Consider the following 24,072-nt stretch of genomic DNA (forward strand, 5'->3'; position numbering starts at 1 on the left):
AGTTGGTGTCATTTGTAAACTAGAACATATAGACTGAGGATCTACTGAGTACCAGGCAGTGTCACAGCGACCAGCAGAACAAGCAGAGAAAATGAAGATAATCGGGCAGATCTGAGCAGACAGTGGGGCAAGGCTATGACCGCTGGGTGGGGGCGGGCGACAGCTGGGGGGGAGGGGGTTCTCCTGAGCCCTGTCACTAGGGGCAAGTGGCTGGAGAAACCAGATCTCGGTCCCTGGGGACAGAGCGGCTGCACACCATGATGACAGAAGCGGTAACTCCACCAGAAGCAGGCTCTCAGACTGTTCTAAAAGAGAACAAACTTACAAGTGGGGGGACTCTGCCCTGAAGGAAAGAAGGGAAGAAAGAAAAGATGAAAGTCACCCTCTGTAGCTACTCCATCCATCCTTGTCAGACCAGCATTGCTAAGGTACGTTACTGCAGGGCATGTGGTCAATGATCCTCAGTTTAAAAAAAAAAAAAAAAAAGGACATTTACAAATAAATTTTGGAAATAATTTTAAATACATTTCTTGTCTAGAGGAATTCTCAGAGCCCTCATATATATTTAAATGTACCATGATCCCACAAGAGTTGAAATCTGGAGAACTCCAGGGGCGCCGGGGTGGCTCAGTGGGTTAAGCCTCTGCCTTCAGATTGGGTCATGATCTCAGGGTCCTGGGATCAAGCCCCGAATTGGACTCTCTGCTCAGTAGGGAGAAGCCTGATTCCCCCTCTCTCTGCCTGCCTCTCTGCCTGCTTGTGATCTCTATCAAATAAATAAAATATTTAAATTAAAAAAAAAAAGAGAGAGAGAGAGAGAGATATCTGGCAGAATTCCAAACTTAGCTGACCATTGAATTCTGTTCTACACATTCTGGAAAATGTTGTACTAAACCACAGTTAAGAGAATGCCTGAGGGGACACCTGGGTGGCTCAGTGGGTTAAAGCCTCTGCCTTCAGCTCAGGTCATGATCTCAGGGTCCTGGGATCAAGCCCCACATTGGGCTCTCTGCTCAGCAGGGAGCCTGCTTCCCCCTTCTCTCTGCCTGCTGCTCTGCCTACTTATGATCTCTCTCTCTCTCCCTGTCAAATAAATAAATAAAATATAAAAAAAAAAAAAAAAAAAAAGAGAGAGAACCAGCTCAAGAACCTCTCAGACCAACCCGGAAGGCCAGAATTGGAATTTCTCGAGGTACTAAAAGATTATAGCCTCTGGAGTACCCCTCCACTCTAGCCAAAACAATAATGCCTCATTTTCTGTTCCCACAGTGAACAGACACATGGACATTTCCCACAATATATACATGCCTCTGAGATACTAACTTAAGTGTGACGTTCCCAACTTAAACACACTCACCTGCCCTGTAGAAGTTCCAACTGCCATGGTCAAGGCACCATTAAATTTCAAAGCAGAGATTGTTGGTAAACTGTTTATCCTGAAAGGCAAAATATTTATGTCCCATGTACATACGGCCAAACCTTCTAAGTAACAAATTCATTACAAATCTTTAACTGTAGTACAGAAAATCGTATATCTAGCCTTATGTTTAAAAGGTTATTGTGGGGCACCTGGGTGGCTGATTTGGTTAAGCATCTGCCTTCAGCTCATGACATGATCCCAAGGTCCTGGGACTGAGCCCTATATCGGGCTCCCTGCTCAGTGGGTTTTAGGGGTGCCTGGGTGGCTCAGTGGGTTAAAGTCCCTGCTCATTGGGGAGCCTGTTTCTCCCTCTGCCTGCCGTTCCCTGTTTGTGTGTGTGCGCTCTCTCTCTAATAAATAAAATCTTTAAAAAAAATTAAAGGTAATCGTATCCAAACTTTCTTAACCATATAAAAAGTAAGCTTTACATGTAAATGTAATCTGCTTTTCAAAATCTGTAGATTATCTTCTTTAAAACTGTAAGAAATACTCTCAAAGATCTACAAAAAAAAAGTTTATAAAACTATAAAACCAATTGAAAAGGATCAGTATGACACAATCTTTCATTTTGATTAAGCTGGGATAAGGCATTTACAAAAATATCCCCTCTTTTGCTTAAGAGGAAATGAGTTGATATTCAGGCAGGTTATACTCATGTCCATTTTTAAAACTGCCTTTGTCAAGCTAAAATCAAAAAGACTAGTCCTCAGATGGGGACTGGAACCTGAGAAAGTACAGAGACGGTATGATGAACGGTCACCGCCACAAATCTAGAACACGCTTCTCAATTAGGAACTGAGAAAAGGATCAGCACCACGAGCACTGATCTGCGGTGGGAAGGCTGTCAGACGAGTCAGAAGAGGACAGCAGCCCTGACTATGGTCCCTACTATCTCCGTGTCCTCGGGACCAGGCCCCCCAGCCCAGGCCGTGAACTGTCGGCACCCTCAAGGCTCTCAGGCCTCCTCAAGCCTCAAGCCATATCCGTGCTGATGCCCCAGTCTGGAACCTGGAGGCCTTCCACGCCCATCCTTTTAGTCATTTACGCTTAAAAACAAACTCTGGGAGCATGTGTCAGTGCAGCGGGATGTGAGTTTTCTTTACTCACTCAAACTTTTTTGATTCTTAACAAAACTGTCATTTTTTTCAGGTAGGTCCTAAGTTTATCCCTCAGGATTTCAGTTTTTGTTGTTATAAGAGAGAGAACTGTTTTCCATTGTATCTTTCTAAATGGGTTTTGCTGATAAACCTCAAAACCACTGATTTTATCCATTTATTTCATCACCAACTTATTTAACTCCCTTATTAGTTCTTATGATCTTCCAGTGGATTCTGAGTATTTCAGGCAGACAATTGTTAGCGTCTACAAATAAAGACAGCTTGTCCCTCAACCAATAATCACACATGCTTCTTTCTCTTTATTATATTGACTCCACCTTCCAAGACACCGCCTCTGTCAGATAAAGGTGACAGCTTACAGTGCCTGCACAGAAAATAATGAAGCTAAGCAGACAAAAATTAGCAAATAAATCACCCGAAATGGAAACAGCAAATAAAACTAGCTGTACCATTTGGGTACACATCCAGATTTTTTCCCCACAACTCGAAAGTATGTTCACTACTTTTCTTAGGAAAATGTGGTAAAGATCTATAGGCAACCACATGATTTGCTTTTCCACTTAATGGTATATTTGGAACATCTTCCCCTAGTAATAAATGTACTTGTGCAACATAATTCTTCAAAGCTTATGTATGCCATTGGTCGGTATCGTCCCCGTCTGTAAAATAAGTAGTTAGAGTACGCGCCTCCAAGGCTGCCCTGAGTATGAAGTCAGCAAAGGTAAAGAACTAAAGGCACCAGCTGGCAAACAGAAAGCACTACTTGTTAGCTACAATTTTTACCAAGCTGTATTTAATCAACATGCTTGGGCTATTTCTGACTTTTCAGTATTATCGGAACAGGACGGACACCTTAGGCGACAGAGGGCAGGAGAACATGTGGTCTGTACAGGCAAGAAGTCCCTCACACCAACGTCACCTTTTCTGCTAAGCACTTTAGCAGTGGGTACAGAAGCGATTTCACCCAAAAATCTAGGTTTTCAATATGTCCCCTCAGGAAATAGTCATGGAACTAACTACAAGTGGATGCACAACATGAAAATCTGTAAACAGCCCTCCCAAACCAAGAGTGGTCTAGCTACTTGAATTACACCAGCCCATGTGTGTGCTGAGGCCATTTTTACTTTCTTACATGTATTTTTGAAACTGCTTGGTAGTATCTTTTCATACTAAGTATAAGTCAGTTTCGCAAAATGAAATTATTTTTTAAAACAAACAAAATAGTGCAGGGCGCCTGGGTGTCTGTGAACCAATATTCATTGTAAAGAAAAAAAAAAACAGAATAAATACTCCCATATTTCTAAAGACCACAGTAAAGATTATCTTTTCACGTCCCTTCCTTAAATTTCCTACAGTGTTGCATCTATTATAGACATTAAATTTACTGTAAAAATAACCATAAGACATAATACAAAGAACTCCTGCTGGCCTGCCTTCTCAAATGACTTTTCTAAGAAGAAACTGCTAAGGACAGATTATAGTGGAACCCAAGTCTCTCTACTTTAATTCAAAAACCAGTTAACGTTTACAAGTAAGAGAAAATTAACTTTTCTGCTTCCTAGGGAGTGGGAAGATAGTTTCCACTAACAACTGATTTCCTAGTTTCTAAAAATAAGCAGACTTCTCTGATTTGGTTCCCTGCATACCAAGGTAATAAAATGTTGAGAAGAATTTTCTAATGGTTTCTTCTATTGACAAAGATAGAGCTTCACAATAATTCAGTAATCTGCACATTAGTGCTTTGAGATTTTCTGTATGTATATTATATTTCACAATAAAAATGTCTAATTCTAAGAACAAAATGAATGTAGAATGAGTAAATTTTCCACATACTCCACACGATGAGTAGTAAAGTTCGTTGGTATTATTTTAGTAAAGCTCAATAATAGGGAAAAAAATCTCCTACACTCCCTGCATTTTTTTAAATTTAATTTTACTTACATTCAATTAACATATTATTAGTTTCAGAGGTAGAGGTCAGTGACTCATCAGCTGCATGCAACACTCAGTGCTCATTATATCATGTGCCCTCCTTAATGCTCGTCCCCCAGCTACCCCATCTCCCACCCCCTTCGCGCCTGTTAAACATCATAATTAAAGGATGAAAAAAATTAACTTACTCTTCACTTACCATATAGGGAAAAATGTATACATGAGGAAAAAAGTCCTACCAATTCAGCCATTCTTAACTTTTCTCTATGTCAAGGATGCTTTACATAAGCTGATTTTTCCAAAGAAAGAACTACATAAATTCTTTTATCCCCCAGAAAAAATGCAAATCACATAAAATCAGCAATTACTTAGAGGGTTCACACTCTCTCTGTAGTCCACCCATCACACAGCCCCCTCCCACATGATACACCTACAAGTACATGTTTGGCCAACTGAAATGACTAAATGCCAGTGAAGTCACGTTACTACACAGATCAAGAGCCCGGGGAAAAGATGTTTCTGAACTGATTACAGCAAACAATCCCATGTCAAGAATCTGACCAAGAGGGACGCCTGGGTGGCTCAGCTGGTTAAGCTGCTGCTTTTGGCTCAGGTCATGATCCTAGGACCCTGGGATCGAGTCCTGCATCGGGCTCCTTGCTCAGCAGGGAGCCTGCTTCTCCCTCTCCCTCTCTCTGCCTCTCTGCCTACTTGTGCGTGCACTCTCTGACAAATAAGTAATTAAAATCTTGAAAAAAATTTTAAAAAAAGAGTCTGACCAAGAGAGTGTAGGTAAGGCTGCTGCATATGTACTAATATGAGCACAAAAATGTCTGAAAACCTATGTACCAACCAGTGCAACAGTAACCACTCTGGTGAGTGAAGGACAGGAGGTCTATATTTCTTCCCTAACTCAGGCATGAGAGGTCTTCATCCCCCGAGTGTATTCTTCTTGGATTGTTTTAAATCCAAGAAGTGGCAAACAGGAACAAGAAGATAACAGAAGCACTTGCCTCCCTCCACTGTAAAATTCAAAGTACATCTCTTTGCTTGTTAACTGGAGTGGTTCTAGCACGAGACACTACAGAACTGAAACTACCAATTCCTGCAGGATACCTGTTTTAATAAAATTCCACAGCAACCTTAGAGCACCTTAGAGACGAATTCTGCCTGGCTTTCCCACTTGGTGGCCTTTCCCCAAAAAGGATTTTTACATAAATCACAAAACCACAACCTCGATACAAGTCTAAGGGGTTTCATCGTTTAGCAATTGATTTTTAACCCACTATTGATATGTGTTTCAGTCACAGCAGATGGGTACATAAAGGGCACATTAATTCCCACTTACTCGGAATCCGCCGTGACGCTACTTAATGCACAGTCCAGCAGGCCGACCCTCCCGCGAGTGCGCGGGTCCCAGCACTCCACACGACCCTAAATACAGAACGTGGTGGTTTTATATAATAGCTGCTGCTAGAAAATTTTCAGACAAATACCTTAGTAACACGGATTATTTCACGGGGGGTAAGAATTTAAGTTTTTACTTTATACCTTTTTTTAATTCTGTCAAATGTTTTACTATAAGATGAATTTGTTTTTAAAAGGAAAAAAACACAGGTTAGGAAAAGAAGCCCAAAATGCAATGCCTGATCCTTGATTGGACTTTGGTTTGGATGGTGGAGCGGAATGGGAGGCGCTATGAAAGACATTTGTGGGGTGCCTCCGTGGCTCAGTCGTTAAGTGTCTGCCTTCGGCTCGTCATGATCCCAGGGTCCTGGGGTCGAGCCCCACATAGGGCTCCCTGCTTCGCGGGAGGTCTGCTTCTCCCTCTCCCACTCCCACTCCCCCTGCTTGTGTTCCCTGTCTCGCTGGGTTTCCCTCTGTCAAATAAATAAATAAATCTAAAAAATAATGTTTTTTTTAAAAGAAAGACATTTTGGTAGAACTGAGAATATTTAAATATTACTATAACAATGTTAAGTATTTAATATATAACATTACTGTATCAGTGTTAAATTTCTTCAGGATGATAAGAGTATTATTATTTTATACAAGAAAGTCCTTGTTTTTAAGAAAATGTTTTTAAGAAAAACACTCAGAAGTATTGAAGGCTAAAATGTAATAATATCTGCAACTGATTTTCAAATGGTGCAAAAAACATTTTCTACATACACATATACATTTTCATAGAAGAAGAAAGCAAATGTGCAAAATGTATATAAATGATGAGTGAACTGTGTTTTCAACTTTTCAGAAAGTGAAATTTATAACTTTTCAGAATTTAAAAAAAAAAATGCTGAGGGATGCCTGGGTGGCTCAGTTGGTCAAGCGGCTGCCTTCAGCTCAGGTCATGATCCCGGGGGCCCAGGATGGAGCCCCACATCGGGCTCCCTGCTCAGCGGGGAGCTTGCTTCTCCCTTTCCCTCTGCCTGCCCTCTGCCTGCTTGTGCTCACTCTCTCTCTCTCTGTCAAATAAATAAAAATCTTAATAAATAAATTAATTAAATAAAAATAAAAAGCTGGTAGAAAATAAAGCAAAAAAAGAACTGCATGCAAAAGAGCAAGGGAGAGACTGGCATAACCCATTTAAGAAGAATACTCTGCAATCATTAAAAAGAATGACTTAGACATACACGTACTAGACATATGCCCACAACCTGCTAGGTAAAACGCAGTTTGTATAAAAAAAAAAAGTATGGGGCGCCTGGGTGGCTCAGTGGGTTAAGCCGCTGCTTTCGGCTCAGGTCATGATCTCAGAGTCCTGGGATCGAGTCCCGCATCGGGCTCTCTGCTCAGCAGAGAGCCTGCTTCCCTCTCTCTCTCTCTGCCTGCCTCTCCATCTACTTGTGATTTCTCTCTGTCAAATAAATAAATAAAATCTTTAAAAAAAAAAAAAAAAAAAAAAAAAGTATGATCCCACTGTCTATTTAAAAAAAAAAAAATTGTGCCAACATAGAAAACCCCGACAGGACACAGAACAAATTATTAGCAGCGTTCAGGAAGTGTAAGGAAACAGGACTAGGACAGGACAAGAAGGGACTACACTTCTCACTTTTACTCTTCTGAATCACTCAACTTATGATAAAAAAAAATACGCAGGGGCACCTGGGTGGCTCCATGGGTTAAGCCGCTGCCTTCGGCTCAGGTCATGATCTCAGGGTCTTGGGATCGAGTCCCGCATCGGGCTCTCTGCTTAGCAGGGAGCCTGCTTCTCTCTCTCTCTCTCTCTCTGCCTGCCTCTCCATCTACTGTCAAATAAATAAATAAAATCTTTAAAAAAAAAAAATACGCAAAGATTTTTTTTAAAAATTGTTTACTGTATTAACTACCTTAAAAGTAAGACCTCAAATATACTTAGAAGGCTTAACCTCATCTATCATTTAGTATTATTACAAATGTGTCTGTCATAAAAATAAATAAAAGAAATCTTAGAAATCCAGGAGGAAGTAATTCCAAATGGTCTGGTCTTCATGTCTCCAAAACGAGTTAAAAGACTTTATGGACATAAAAAAGAAAAGTCACATTTCAAAAACAAAAAATAGGTATGCAGATAAATTCCAGAGTAAATAAAAATAGTCTTTTTTATAACCACAGTGATTTTTTGTGACTGCAATTTGAATATTTCTATTGCTAAAGCCTGCACTCTTTTGTACTTCAAAAAGCACAAAATGTTAAGCCCTTACGGTTTGATTTTGACAATAATAATGAGTACTATTATAAGAACTGTCACAGACAAAATCAAAATCCAACACATATTATAAAAATTATTGTAGAAGTGAATTTTTTTTTTTTTTTTTTAAAGATTTTATTTATTTATTTGACAGAGAGAGATCACAAGTAGACAGAGAGGCAGGCAGAGAGAGAGGGAAGCAGGCTCCCCGCTGAGCAGAGAGCCCGATGTGGGCCTCGATCCCAGGACCCTGAGATCATGACCTGAGCCGAAGGCAGCGGCTTAACCCACTGAGCCACCCAGGCGCCCTGTAGAAGTGAATTTTTACAGTCTGGTCTCACTATGTTTATCAAATATCAAGCTCCCAGTAATCCAGGAATTTTAGGAAACCCAGCCTTTATGCAAGAAGGGTCTAGTCTCCCCTCAGGGCTGGCCTTCAATCAGCTAGGGCAAGAACAGCCTGCTCGGGTACAGTACAGCTCTGACAGAGCATGCGCCTGTAAGGGTTAGACTGCTCCAGAAGGATTCTACTTCAAAACTACTTTTCCAGGGGAACTGTTCTATATTATTATTTTTTTAATTTTAAAAAAACATTTTACCTATTCATTTGAGAGAGAGCACACAAGCAGGGGGAGAGAGAGAGGGAGAGGCAGAAGCAGACTCCCCGCTGAGCCAGCCAGGAGCCTGGTGTGAAGCTTGATCCCAGGACCTGGAGATCATGACCTGAGCCAAAGGCAGACACCCAACCACCTAAGCCATCCAGTCACCCAAGGAAACTGTTTTAAAACTTCCCCTTGGTAATGTCAAGAAAAGTACTTACCAAGAAAATGCTTCATTGGACCAATTTAGGCACAACAGTATTATAATACATTCAACAGCTTTATATATTTTCATTAAACCAATTTTGTGTCTCATTTCAAATCCTAAACCTCCTAACAAAAATAATGTGAGTAGAGACCTAAATTTCATTCCTCTGGGATTGGTTTAATAAACTACAGCACATTCACAAAATGGAATCCTACCCATCAGTTTTTAAAAATTAGTTTAGCATTATAAGTAATTAAAAGTACCAATGTATAAAGATGCATATTATATACCATCATGTTTAAAAAAAGCAAATGAAGAAGTATAATTTTACTTTCATATAACACTTTAAAAAAGGAGATGACTAACACATATGCATATTTGCATATACCCCCCAAAAATTACAGAGTTAAAACTCCTGGCTGTAGGATTTGGTAACTGGAAGGCACAAGAGAACACTTTTTCAGTAATACATTTCTAACTTTTTTTTTACTATGAGTATTTATTGTAATTAAAAAACCACAAATCTAGAATAATTCTCGACAAATATAAAAAAACAGGGATTCAAAAGCACTGCAGTTTAGGGGCACCTGGGGCTCAGTCATTAGACGTCTGCCTTTGGCTCAGGCCATGATCCCAGGGTTCTAGGATTGAGAGCCGCATCAGGCTCCCTGCTCCGCAGGCAGCATGCTTCTCCCTTTTCCACTGTCTCTGCTTATGCTCCCTCTCTCACTATATCTCTCTCTCTGTCAAATAAATAAATAAAATCTTTGGAGGGAAACAAAAGAGTCCTGCAGTTTAAAAGGGAACCATTCTGTATTTCTCGAATCATGCTATATAGGACATTAGATCATGATCCCTGTGCCCTTGTCCGTGTGACTCTCACCAGCACCTCTGTAAGCTGGCAGGCTGTCATCACCTCCATGTCACCGATGAGGAAACCAAGCCTCAGGGACAGTAATTCAGTTGTAAAGCCGGTAAGTATCAGAGAGCTGGGAACGCGTGACACAGGGCCTCCTGTTAGGAACAGTACTGGCTGTCGTGCTGCCACTGCTCCCTGGAGGCCAGCGACGCTCATCTAGCCCCTGATGATCAATGTCAAAGATGATCCGTGTCAAAGCGTGCCAGGCCAGTGGCACCACGAGGCAGTTTGCAGCAACAAAAGGGCTCTGTCCGCGTGTGCAGCATTACCAGCGTTCCCACAAAAAGCAAACCAATGGCTTTTTGCTTCTTTAGCTCTCTGCTCTTAGGAACAAGCGACTCTGTCTTTACCAATATTCTCAAATGTAAAATAAGTAAGTTAAAAATAAAGGCAACGTTTGCTTACCTCTATCGTTCCTGTGGCAAACAAGCCATGTACTGAGTTGATGTCACACACGTTATTCTCTCTGAAACAGTAAAGCAGTAAGGGAGAAAGTATTATTATCTACCTTAGGCAGGAGGGATACTCAGTGAACTTTCTAAATGAACAGTCAACCCAATCCCATGGAGAAAGCAGACAGGCAGATTCTTCCCTACTCCTCCGCGTATGAAAAGCACCAGAAACGAAAGAATCCCCAGACGGACACTCAGCCGGCCAGCGGATGACACCAGAAAGGCGTTCCTTCTGAAATACTCCCCTACCAGCTTGAGAATAAAGGTTTATTCTACTTTCTCCATAAATCTTGGCTCACGGCAGAAAGAACACAAGCTCTAACTAAGCCAGTCCTGAGAGCGGACAAGCTTGAGATGGGGGTACGCGTCAGAGCTTCGCCTTCTCTTCCTGTCAAATGGACACTTCCAACTCTCTCGGTTGTTGTAAGGAGGAAACAAAAACGACAAAACATTCAGCCTGGCATCTAGAGCTTACGAGACAATACATAAGAGCTAATACAGACAGGAACCGATGCAGCAAAAGGGCAGATAACTCTTTATTCCCCAACAATACGTCATGAAGCCCCTCTCGTCTTTGTAAAGAAAATAAGAGCATTTCAAGGACATGTGAGAAAAAATTACTGAGAGTTTATCTGGTCTCTATCACTACACGTTCTTCCAACCTTTAAAAACCCGTTCAAAGCAATAAGGCAAATCCAACAAGTTCCTTATACACTTAAGATGAGAAGTAACTTAGCTTTCACCCCTTAAATGTCTGCCAGCAAAAACATAAAAAGTAAAATTTAAAAAGTAACACTTCAAGTTAATCCAAATGAAAATTTAAAGAACAGGGCAAAAAATAATAAACAACTTTCTGGTGAGTTATAAAATTTCTGAGTATATTTAAAAAAAATAAATTTTTAAAGAAATCACCAGGTCTTTCAGTGAATTTTACGTTTAAGAAAAAACTTAAGGATACTCTTTTGAACTAAATTTCCCCAAGCTCTGTTTAAATGCACCCTCCATCTGATAACCTGAGCGTCAGGCTCCATCTCCTGGCCAAGAGAAATACAGCAGCGTTCCACATCAATACTCACGCGGCATCGGTCTGTAGAGGATTCAAGTACCGGCCTTGTTCCAAGTTTAGTCGATAAACTTCAGAGCTACAAAGTAATGAATAAAGTTAGAAATCTGGTAAACTGTAATGAACTTCACTTCAATTAAGTATAACTTTCAGAAATATATACATATATCACTTGCTTCCAGGACATGACTGTTCTTTGTAAAACTGAACACCAAAATGTATTTTCAATCTAAAAAACAATCACCTCATGAGTCTGTTCATGTATAGAAGTGATTTAAACCAAGGAAATATTATGAAGTTACTAGGCAGAATATTATTTACAAACAACACGGAGAATACGAGACCCAAAAGGGATCTATCTGTATATAGAAGAAAAAGACTAGAACGAAATACAACAAAATACCATAAGGATTTCCTCTAGGTGGCATGACCGTGGGTATTTTTTCAAATACTTTTTAATATTTTCCCAATTTTCTAAAATCAATATGTATTATTTCTATCATCACACAGAAGGCAGCTTTTAAAAATGAAAAGTTTTCAAATGCCACGCAATGGGGCTAAGGAAACACCTTCACCCCCAATATGACCCCACAGGTTACGCTTGCTGTGCTAGATTCTGAGTCCCATGCTAATGAAAGTCAAGGATGCAGTTCCTCAATGAGCAGTTAGTTACTCCGGAACTATATTATACCCTTCGAGCATCTTACTCTTCTTTTAATCCCTCTCCTTGCTTTCAACAGACGCTGTCTGGGGGGTGGAAAGGAGAAACAAATGGTCAGACCCAATACCTTGCGCCAACAAAGTACAAGTCACAGGAAGGGTAGTGGTAGGAGAAATCTCTCCCGAACTTGGGTATTCTGGTTTTGTAGTAAAAACCTGATTGTGAGTGAAACTCGATGTATCTATCATTATGTAAGAAAACAATCTGGAAATGAAAAAGAACATGAGTTGGCTGAGGTGTCTAGGAAAAGCATTCACTTCATCACCACTAGAACGGACGGAGCAAGAACACGCTTACCCCTCCCGGCCTCCTTCTCTCTGGGAGCACACACATAAGCACACACACGTAAGCACACAGCAAGCACACACAGCTCTCTATCACAACTAAGAGTCAACCCTCTCACCTGCTTTCTTAACACCTTCCTGAACCCAAAAGAGTCCTTCTTGCCTTCGAACAGAGACTTAAAGCAAATGCCCTACATTCATCTAGCACCAGCACTTGACAACGTGGAGCTCTGCTCAGCAACCACAAGTAATTTCCTATTTTACTTAAGAACATGTTTTAATAATCTCACAATTGCCATTCAAGGTTTGATAAACCCCCTGTACCAATTTAACATTAAAGTATTTCAAAAGTAGCTTAAAAATCTGCAAATGGTATTTAACAGCAAATTTATCAATATCTAGAGAAAATACCTTGTAAAATTACATGTCCCCCAACACACGATTAATGACCACTCTAGGCAAAAGAATAAACTATATTCCATTGTTTCCAGAACTGAGACAATATATAAAGCCATGTCAGCTCAGAAAATTCAATTTTCAAAAAAAAAAAAAAAAGAAAGAAAAAAAAGAAAATTCAATTTTCCTTCAAGGTGACATCACTAAAAAATAAAGTAATTTACTAACAATTTTGTAACTACTGAAAATGACATGAGTTGAAAGATGGACTAATGGCACCAGAAAAAGAAAAGAAAAAATATGTCTAGCTGTGTTTCAAACTGTTTCAGAACCATTCCACGACTATTTGCAGAGTTAAGAAAACTAATCATACAATAATGCTATTTTACTTTTCACATATGAAAGCAACATGGCAAATAACACAAATTTAAACGAAATTATTAAAAATCACAAATCTATAATCTAATATGGATTAAAAAGGATGGCTGCCACCAATTTCTTGACAATATAGATAAGGTTTTATATAGGATACAGAAAACGTATTTTGATATTAAACTGGCCAAAGTCTATCACTATTGTTTTAAAAGATACTCTGAAAAAAAAATTTAAAAATTTTTTAAAAATTAAAGAGAAAATAAAAGATACTCTGTGTATCATACATGTGTCAAACTAAAAATATATTAATAGAAGATGATAGGTTTTGTTTTATTATGCATCCATTTTCAATGTAACACTGGGAACATCATAAAAATACTTATCATGACTTCCTAAGGATGGCCAGTACCAACCAACACTATCAAGCATACCTTTGAATAATCATCAGACAGAGTTTCAAAGGTGACAACTGAAAAACAAGAAATAGTAAGAAAAACTACAGTTATTAACCCATGTTCTTCTAACAATGCAAACTTGATGCAAAGATTCGGCTCAACACAAAAATTACATACAAATATGGGTTTTTTTCCCCTTTCTTGTCCTTCCATGAGACAAGAATAAAGTTGCCATATTAAATTGGGCACAAAACACCCAATGGAAGATTAAAAGCTTTTTAATTTCTCAACACAGATCAAAGAGATTTGCTGCAGAACCAGAACTGAAGCAAATTAAATAGTAAACTCACAAAACATAATGACTTCTAAACTCTCCATTTTTCTGAGAAGCTCAAAATAAAACAGACATTAAAGAACATTCAAAACTTTTTTTAATTACTCATTTTAAAAAGACAATAGTAGCTTTTGACTCATTCATCATACATCTGCTACACATTAGAGTGAAAACAGTTGTAGCAGCATGTGGAGTTTGACTTGTTTGTAAAAAGGAAAGGGTAAAACCCCCTGAAGAAGACTTAGCCCATTAACTGCTTTTCTGTCAACCCCAAACACCAGGCCCCTGACAGAAAGACCTCCACCTCCCTGACCTTCCCGGTAGCGGCCTTCCCCGCAGAGTGGGCGGAGCCTATGAATGCTGATGGGACGCCCTGTAACCCTATCACATCAGATAGGGAAGGGGAGATCTAGAATCACATCTTTAAAATCAGGGTTTTCTCAAATGAGAGATTCAAGCCAGGAGGAGGAGCCAGTGAGTAGGTGCTGGCTCACAGACGAAGACCAGGTGACAAGGAGTGTAGGCAGCCTCCAGAAGCTGAGTGGCCCAGGCTGACAGCTGGCAAGAAACAAGAACCCTGGTCCCACAAGCACAACAAACTGCATTCTGCCAACACCCGGAAAGCTTCGAAGCAGATTCTTGCCCAAAGCCCCAGAATAAAAGCTGGAGGGTCGGCCCTGAACACAGAACACAGCAGGATGAACTTCACCTACAGAGCCATTGGCTAATAAATGCATGTTTTGAACTGCCACATTCATGGTAATTTGTTACACAGCAAAGAGAACTTATCCCCGACACATTCCCATTTTAAAAAAGCAGAAAAGTAGCCATACATTAAAGCTACTTTCACGATTTCAAATTTCATCTCTTACTTACCTTCTGAATCTAAACACCGTTCGAACTTCAAGGATAACTGGTAGGTGTCATAACATCGAACCCGAGGTTTATATGTTCCTATATTAAAAAAAATTAATGTGACATAAAACCTAAAGGACATTTTTTTCATTGTCAATATCCTGAAGATATATTAAGTATACTTTTTGTTCAGAGGCAAACAGGATTCATTTTAACCACATGGAAGAAAAAGCAGCCGTCCCCAACAACCGTCCCCAACAACCGGCAAAGGATACAAACAAGCAAGTCACAGAAAATGAAATACAAAAAAGGAATAAACTTCACAAATAATCTAACAAAGTAGATTAAAACAATGAAAACAGTTATTGTTCATTGGAATGGCAAAGATTAAGACAGATGTGCAGATGTGTAGATGCGGGGGAGGGGCAGCTAAAATCACACACTTAGTGATTAGTATAAATGGTTACAACTTCTCTGAAGGACAGTCCGGCAATATCTGTAAAATATGTGATGTTTATACAGCCTGAATCTGTACTCCGACTTATACAAATTTATCCTAGAGAAACACACTCACAAGTGTACCAAAGACGTGAGGGGTGTTCACTGCAGCAGTTCACAAACGGCCCAAACTGAAAGCAAGTAAGATGTCCGCGGACACGGAAACGATGAAATAGATGATGGCACACCATCATGTAGCTCATAAAGAGGATGCAGACCTGTACTGACGGAGAAAGCCCACAAACCATACCACCAAGTAAAAGAGAGTACAGAGAGGCGGGTGAGTGCTGCAGAGCGATGCCTACCGCTGCGTATTTGTAAACCGAACACTGGTCATGTAGGCACTGTGTACAGAAAAGCTTGGAAGAACAAGCACACTAACTGCTTATCTCCGTGAAGGGCAAGTTTAGGACCTTTCACATTTTATCTTAGGCATTTCTGTAATGTTTGCATTTTTGACAAGTGTATCATGTTTGCAATCAAGAAAAGAAAAAGACTGTTTTTTGTTTTTAAGATTTTACTTATTTACTGACAGAGATAGAAAAAGAGACAGGGCACAGCAGAGGGAGCAGCAGAGGGAGAGGGAGAAGCAGACGCCCCACTGAGCAGGGAGCCCACTACAGGATTCAATCCCAGAACCATGGGATCATGACCTGAGCTGAACGCAGACACTTAACGAGTGAGCCACCCAGGCGCCCCCAAAAAGACTGTTTGGTTTTTTTTTTTTTTTTAAGATTTTATTTATTTTTTGACAGTGAGAGAGATCACAAGTAGGCAGAAGCAGGCAGAGGGGGGTGGGGGAGAAGCAGGCTCCCTGCTGAGCAGAGAGCCCAATGCAGGGCTGGATCCCAGGACCCTGAGATCATGACCTGAGCCCAAGGCCGGGGCTTAACCCACTGAGTTACCCAGTGCCCCAAAAGACTGGTTTTTAAAAACAATGCATTTTTTTTTTTTTTAAGTAATGAGAACTCATTTAAAAACAGTATTAAGGGGCGCCTGGGTGGCTCAGTGGTTTAAAGCCTCTGCCTTCGGCTCAGGTCATGATCCTGGGATCGAGTGGGGAACCGGCTTCTCCCTCTCTCTCCTGCTTGTGCTCTATCTCTAGCTATCTCTCTCTCTCAAATAAATAAATAAAGTCTTAAAAAAAAAAAAACTATATACAGCATATGTAGTTCTTACATATGAACTGTGGGCTAAAAAATGTGGATAGTGTTAGCACTAGGACAAGCATTAACATAAAACAAAAGAGACTGGCATGTTGATGGATAAAGCTGTCAAATAAGAAAGCATTTGGAAAAGAGATATAGAAGGATAATGTTAATCCATCAAAATAAAAAAAAAGTATGTGGACAATACACAGGACAGATGCGCCCAAATCTCAGCCAAACCACACACTGGGTAATGCTATATGGGTTTCCTATATGGGTGCCTGGGTGGCTCAGTGGGTTAAAGCCTCTGCCTTCGGCTCAGGTCATGATCCCAGGGTCCTGGGATGGAGCCCCACATCGGGCTCTCTGCTCAGCGGGGAGCCTGCATCCCCCTCTCTCTCTGCCTGCCTCTCCACCTACTTGTGAACTCTCTCTGTCAAATAAATAAATAAAATCTTTAAAAAAAAAAAAGTTTCCTATATTTTATGGCTTTTTGGAACTGATACATCATCTCATATAAAATCTTAGTGACATAAAAAATATTAGTCCATTATATCATTATACAGAAAATTATGTTAAAAGTGACCCTTTCAGAACTCATTCCTTGCTGGTAGGAATATAAAATGATCTGACCACTTTGGAAAATGTCTGGCAGCTTCCTAGGAAACTAAAGAGACACCTACCTTCTAACCCAGCAATGTCCTCAAAACAAGCCTGGGTAAGATTGTTCGTTGTGCTTTATCAGTAATAGCCAAAAAATGAAAACAGTCCAGGTGTCTATCATATAAAGAATGGATAAATAAACTCCAGTATATTCTTACAGGAAAATACTACTTGGTAATAAAAAACAAAACAAAACAAAACAAAAAAAACCTACTGACACACAGAACAACATGTAAGAATCTTTTTTTTGTTTGTTTAAAGATTTTATGTATTTATTTGACAGAGATCGTAAGTAGGCAGAGAGGCAGGCAGAGAAGGGGAAGCAGGCTCCCCGCTGAGCAGAGAGCCCAGGACCCTGAGATCATGACCTGAGCTGAAGGCAGAGGCTTAACCCACTGAGCCACCTAGGCGCCCCCAACATGTATGAATCTTAAAGTCCTAAGAAAAGAAGGCTCACAGAAAAAAAATCCATAGTGTATGACTACATTTACATAAAGTTCCAAAACAGGCTAAACTTGTCACCGGTACAAAAACACACACCCACACACACACACACACACACAAAAAAAACACTGAGCAATGGTTGCCTGCGCATGGGTGAGAGCAGGACTGACTGTGAGGAACATGAAAGACGTTTCTGGATGAAAGGAATGTTCTGGATCTTGACTAGGGTTTGGCCTACACAGGTGTATACATCTGTCAATACTCCTTCAAAAGAGCTGTGCATTTCACTATATGTAAATTTACCTAAAAGAAAAACCACAAATAAAAGTAAACTCTAGATAACGGTATACACACCGAGATACTTAAGGGAAAAATACAGTGGTATCTGCTACCTGCTCTGAGATGTATCAAAAAATAGGACAGACTGATGACTGGTCGGAGATGGACAGATAAGACCAAGCAAAAGACTACTGAGAATCTAGGTGGGGGGCAAAGGAATGTTCATTGCAAAATTTTTTCAGTATTTCTGTATGTTTGAACTTTTTTATAGTAAAATGTTAAGGTAATTTTAAAGAGCGACTTTTCCCATCCTAGCACTTCCTGCTATAAAATGCATGGACATCATTAACCAAAAAGATGCTTACCAGTTGCTAAGATATACTGTCCATCTTTTGACACCTTAATAGTGGTGCAAACAGTAGGCATTTCAAAATCCTGAATAAGTTCGATTCTCCTGCGGACATCTACAAAGAGAGGAAATAAGTAATGGATTTAACTACCAAGTGCTTATTTTATTTCCTAAAAAGACAAGGCACACAGAGCAGTCACTACGAACATGTTAACAATGTCCCTGTGCTTCCGAGCCTTGGGAAAGCACAAATGTACAGACCCACCCATCACACAGGGGGGTTTTCTTAGCGCATACATTATTTTTATACATTAGTATTTCATTTTTACTTTTTATAAAGAAAAAAGTAAAAGTATCATCACTAATTGAAAAAAAAGTGTTTGCAATGGTGTATCAAACACCAAGTTTCAAGACCTGGATGAAGGGCGAACAGAACAAACATTACAGCACTATCACTGCTCAATCACAGCTAAGACAAAAATCTTACCATTTTTTTCCTCCTATTCAATAAAAGCTTAAAATCTAAAGTTTATATAAAAAAAACTGGTACCAAGCTGACTTTTGCCTCTGCTGGTGTGAGCCAAGAGGACCCAGCTAGAGTAAGATTTAGAGCAATTTCTCTGGATCAAAACTGACTCTCACAAAACCTGGTTCACTTCTGTAAGAACATGTGCATTCCCGCTAGTTGCTATCGTAACAACGGGTCTGCTGCAACGATCATTTATGACTCTATAGCACATTACTGCCTGGTTCATTATATTAAACCCAAAAATAAGATTCAAACACAGTAGGAATGGCCCACTCAATATGGAAGACACAGGATCGTTTTGAGACAGGTCGAGAGAAAGAGCGGAGAACAGTTTTTTCCTCTAAGTGATCCATATCTGTTTTCCTACACACTAGGATGCTGGAGTGGACAGGGAACTCAGAAGAAATCTGAATCAGCGAACATTACTAAGGCAGCAGTTCTGGTTTTCCTTGATTCAAAGTTCTCTCATCTAACTTCGGTACTATCTATTTGAAGGCTTCTCTTCCAAGATGCTTGCCTTGGGCTCTTTCTCTCACACCCAGAAGAAACCTCTCCAACATCTTCGTCTTTGATTTTTAGGAATGAATTTAAATAACATATAAGGAAAGATAAATCATCTTTCACATATGGCAAGCTGTGATGGAGAAAATTCAGTGAAAATTTGTTTAAGAAAAACTGATCAATGCCTTAAACTTATGCAGAAGGAAAGTAACAATTTGGTGTGACACCCAAAACCTCACAGTTAATGTGAGATGAATCATATAGCAGGTAAAGGTTGCCCCTAAGGTGACTGGCCTATTTTGCAGGATACCTGGGAGTCATGATCTGCAAGCCCCCTTTTAAAAAAAATTTAAAAAAAAAAAAAAAAAAAAGACTGATCTTACATTTTTCCCAGCTGACATAAAAAAAAAAAAAAAAATCAGTATCTTCTGCAGTGATCTTTTAGTAAAAAGATTTTGACACAAAAGAGAACAAAGAAAGCAGTTATGGCATAGCCAGGAGAGATGATCTTCCTCACATCTCCTGCATTCCTGTACATCTTGCTAGGTACAGCAAGACTACAACGCCATGGCCATGCCTTCACCCGAACTATTTGTCAGCGTTATTTGCGCAGCCGAGAACCTTGACGGCTAAGATGACAGGTCTCCTCTGGGCAAAGGGCAGGCTTGCTACCTGCTTGCTACAAAAGCAGTGGACTTTCCCAAGTGTGGTGGTCCTTAGCCGCAACGCAAGCCCCCGAGTGCCCAGCAGCCCTCCGGGCCCTGCTGAGTGCCCCTGGGGGACTCAGGGCGTGGGGACCTGACAGTAATCTGCTGACACTCATAACCATCTGCTGTGCCTCACCTCCGACCCAGGAGAGCATGTCTTCCGCTATTAGCCATGAAATAGTAACCGGCTAACTTTGTGGTTTCCAAGTATGTAGAATTAAACCCCACATTCACCAGGAACACATCAAACACAACAGAAAGTTTCTTGGGAAGGAAAAGGGCAAAAAGTATATTTTCCAGCATATTAACTGCACTGTTTTATAAACCTCCACTTAAATATAACAACAAATGTGTGAAAGCATGTAATATGGATCATGAATATAGCCAAAGAGGGAAAAAATAATACTCACCAACATCTTTCTTCTGTAGTGCTCTCTTCTTCCTGTCAGAAAGCCACTTAAAGAAAATGAAGAGACTTTACTTCAGATCATATTTACTTTGTTTCTCTGCTTACAAAAATGCTCACACTAAAAAATCAAAACCTTATAGGACATATTAACATAGGAAGTGAAAATATTTTGTAATCCAATCCTGTTAACATAGCCTCTGGATTTTTTTTCTGGTACATATTTATACATTAGACAGTAAGTTTTAGAATTGCTAAGTTTTACACAAAAGAAAACGAATTCATCCAGAAGGCACTAATCCTCAAATGTTATGGGTTACAATTAATGTATGGAATAACTTTCTTTACTCAAGGGAAATATTACTAAGTAAAACATTAAAAGGAGAAAGTTTTGTAAACTTATTTTTTTTAGAAAGAACAAAACAAGATCATTAACCAACCAGATAGCTGATACTGGATAATGCAGAAATGACACTTTTAAGTCATACTCACTGACAGCAAATTTTCTTCTGAAATCAATGTAGCTCAGCGTAGCAGGCAGCGTAATTCCAAAACCCAAGTCTCTCAGGTGGCCTAGCTACCTCATCCCCACTCATTCTCTCCCCAGCTACAGTCCTTTGCACACAGCAGCCCAGATTCAAGCCCAACAACGGCTTCCAGAAGCATTAACGATAATACCCTAACCTCCTGCCTGAGCCTTCAGGGCCCCTCTCTCCAGCCTTACCCACCCCCACTCTCTCTCCTGAGGATAGAGTCACACCTGTGCCTCTTCTGCTTCTCCAACATGCCAAGTGCACACCTACCTGGAAACACGTATACCTTCTGTTCTCTCAGCACTGAAAACTGTTCCCCCAGCTTCACATGATGGGCTCTTTTCCATTATCCAAGCTTCTGCTCCTACCACCTCTTGCAGAAAGGCCTTCCCTGAAGGCTTTATCCAAAACACTCTCTCTCTAAACATTTTGGCCCCAATGCTCACTTCTAGTCACACACCACTCAAAGCACTTATCATTATCTGAAGTGTCTTCTTGTCTGTTCACTCATCCTTTTTCCCAACAAGGAACCTGATCGGACGCGTTCACCATACATCCCAATCTCAGAACAGGGCTGCCGGCATACAGTCACTTCTCAACAAATGCGCACACTGGACACAATGAGAACGATCACGCTGTGTGAAGAATAACAGGTTGATGAGGAATTATCTAGCCTGAATTCTGAAAAGGAAGAATCTAATCCCTGACTCCAAATATTTCAGGGGCAGACAATGAAGAGCTACATTTATTCTGATTTCTGAGGGCAAGAGTCAAACCAACAGCAGCATGCTATAAATAAAACGACAAGTTTTAAAACCACTATCCAACCAGTAATCTAAAAATGGAAATAAGCTCCTGCTAAAAGTTTCCTCTTACTGGAAGAGCTTGGACAGAGGCTTGAACAAGACTTACAAGAAATGAAAAACCAAACCAAGGCTGCGCTTGGATAAACCATCCTTCACATCACTGGAACCGTTAGGTATTTTAAATAAGAGAAGACTGTAAAGGGATCACTATTTTCCCAGCCCCTTCCGACTCTGAGGTCCGAAGACTGGATGAAGTCAAGGTAAGGTCAGAAAGGTTCAGAAATACTGCCCTGCACACCAGAAACTCTGCAGATGCGTTTCGTTGCTCACGGCTGTATCTCCAGAGCTCGGCATACAGTAGGCATCCAACAAACAGCCGATGAACGGGGGAAAATGTCTGTAACCCATCTGTCCAAGCTTTCCCCCTGTGTGGAGTAGCTGGGAACATCCCGAGAAGCCCCCAAAGACGCGCCCTCTCTTCTAGGGAACGTGACAAAAGTTCCAGCGAAGCTCATCGACCCCCGTCGCCCTCCGCCTCGCTTCTGGCGCGGGAACAGCAGTGTCCTCGTCCACCACCACCGACCAGCTTCCACGGGGCACCGTCACTAGCCTCCGGGCCTCCCCGAGCCAGGGGCCGGCCAGGACGAGGCTGACACAGCAGCCAGGGCCGAGGAGAGGGCGGCTGCCTTGCCAGGAGGGGGGACCCCGAAGTGCCTCACCTCGGGCAGAGACTTGCCGCAGCTGAGACTGTAAATCTTCACCTCGTTGAGGCTGGACACCTGCATGGCGGCGCAGAGCAGCGGCGACCCGCGTTTCTTCCCAGGTCGCTCTCCCCGCGCCGCACGCGAGCATCAGAAACTCAGCGTGACACCCGCGCGACTGGGCGGCGTGCGGCGCCGGCGCCGGTTGATGACGTCGCCCCCGCGCCGGAACCGCGCCATTTTCCGGAAGAGGGAAGTAGAGAGGCTGGGAGGAAAACGCGTGGGCTTCTGGCGAGGAGAGCTCACGACAGAAAGGGCCAGGAGCCGTTCTCTCTCCCCATCCCCCCACGCCCCGAACATTAGGAACCCCCGAGGGTCGCTGTCCTGGCCGAGGTGTCGCGGTCCCGAGTGGGGCAGGCGGCGCTGGCCGGGCGAACGGACAGCTTGGGGGCTGGGTCCAGGGAACGCCGGCGGAGGAGGCGGCCTCGAGTCAGGGTGGAGTTGTATTATTTTCTCTCCGGTGTTTCAGTAAGAATACATCACAGATGAATGCCCTTTAAAGCTAGGGTATTAAAAATGTTACTTTCGGGGCGCCTGGGTGGCTCAGCGGCTCAGTGGGTTAAGGCCTCTGCCTTCGGCTCAGTTCAGGATCCCAGGGTGCCTGGATCCCAGGATCCCCAGGATCCCTGGGATCGAGCCCCTCATCGGGCTGCTCAGCAAGGAGTCGGCTTCCCTTCCTCTCTCTGTGCCTGCCTCTCTGCCAAATTGTGATCTCCGTCTGTCAAATAAAACCTTAAAAAAAAAAAGTTACTTTCGTCTGGATTTGTCATTCCTCCACTAAAGAGGGAAAGAAAAGAAAAAGCATACTAAGGAAAGTGGTAAAAAGAGTGGAGATCAAGGACGAAGTTCTTTTGCAGCTGATGTCTTTTGAGACGGGTGTGGGACAGCAGACTCTGCTGATTGTCCAGTTATACAGAGAACAGCCTTTACTGTTACCTAGATGTGAGGACTGGAGAATTTCCGGCTAGAAGAAAAGTTAAGGGGAAAGTGTAGGTCAACAGCACTCAAACGGGTCCCTTTGAAATTGTGAGATAGTGCCACGTCCCTTACATGTAACTGAGGTGGGTCATTTTGAGCACGGGCTATATTAGTTTATGGCAAGGTGAGGACTTCTGGGCTTAGCAATTTTTCTTTTTGTTGTAAGTGTCCTCAGAGTTCAAGTCCAGATACCGTCATCCTCCTTGGGGAGGCAGTGTGCCTCAGTAGAAAGATCATGGGCTTCCTAGCAATAATAAAATAGACCTTTTAAGCAAGTCATAAAAATAGAAAACTTTTTCCAAAATATGCAGGATGATTTCCAAGAAACCTTCCGTTATACAAATAATGCTGCTTTTATTATTTCCACAAATGCATTGTAAAAGCCCTTTGTAAAAACAAGAGTATCTGTCACTAAGTGCTCTGTGTTAGATATGTAGACCTAATTATTTTTTTTTTTAAGATTTTATGTATTTATTTGAGAGAGAAAGAACACCAGCAGGGGAGTGGCAGAGGGACAAGCAGATTCCTGGCTGAGTAGAGAGCCTGAGGCAGAGTTCCATCCCAGGACCCTGACATCAGGAACTGAGCCAAAGTCAATCTTTCAGCCGACTGAGCCACCCAGGCAGCTCTATCCTACTAATTTTGATAATTAAGGGCCCTAGGCCATTTCACTCTACTTTATTCAATCCTATTTCCCACCAACCCCTAAATTTACCTTTTCTTTTGTTA

The 24,072-nt window shown here is 41.3% G+C and overlaps 1 protein-coding gene across 2 annotated transcripts in view; it reads right to left on the reverse strand.

The window, feature by feature from the left end:
* Nucleotides 1-22,529, reverse strand: part of NOL10 (nucleolar protein 10) — an 86,596-nt gene extending 64,067 nt beyond the window's left edge. Inside the window, exons 1-10 of one of the 2 annotated variants that reach the window (XM_082745485.1) lie at nucleotides 22,324-22,529; nucleotides 20,270-20,315; nucleotides 18,139-18,237; nucleotides 14,763-14,840; nucleotides 13,589-13,626; nucleotides 12,170-12,306; nucleotides 11,395-11,460; nucleotides 10,272-10,332; nucleotides 5,819-5,904; nucleotides 1,358-1,436 (exon numbers count right to left, since the gene is read on the reverse strand). In XM_082745485.1, the coding sequence (XP_082601611.1) occupies nucleotides 1,358-1,436; nucleotides 5,819-5,904; nucleotides 10,272-10,332; nucleotides 11,395-11,460; nucleotides 12,170-12,306; nucleotides 13,589-13,626; nucleotides 14,763-14,840; nucleotides 18,139-18,237; nucleotides 20,270-20,315; nucleotides 22,324-22,389 (756 nt within the window). In that variant the 5' untranslated portion in view covers nucleotides 22,390-22,529. The remainder of the gene's footprint in view (nucleotides 1-1,357; nucleotides 1,437-5,818; nucleotides 5,905-10,271; nucleotides 10,333-11,394; nucleotides 11,461-12,169; nucleotides 12,307-13,588; nucleotides 13,627-14,762; nucleotides 14,841-18,138; nucleotides 18,238-20,269; nucleotides 20,316-22,323) is intronic. The other variant, XM_082745484.1, reaches the window with a different exon arrangement.
* Between the last annotated feature and the right edge of the window lie 1,543 nt (nucleotides 22,530-24,072).

This window comes from Mustela nivalis (assembly GCF_964662115.1).
Source record: "Mustela nivalis genome assembly, chromosome: 8".
In the NCBI taxonomy this organism is placed as follows: domain Eukaryota; kingdom Metazoa; phylum Chordata; class Mammalia; order Carnivora; family Mustelidae; genus Mustela; species Mustela nivalis.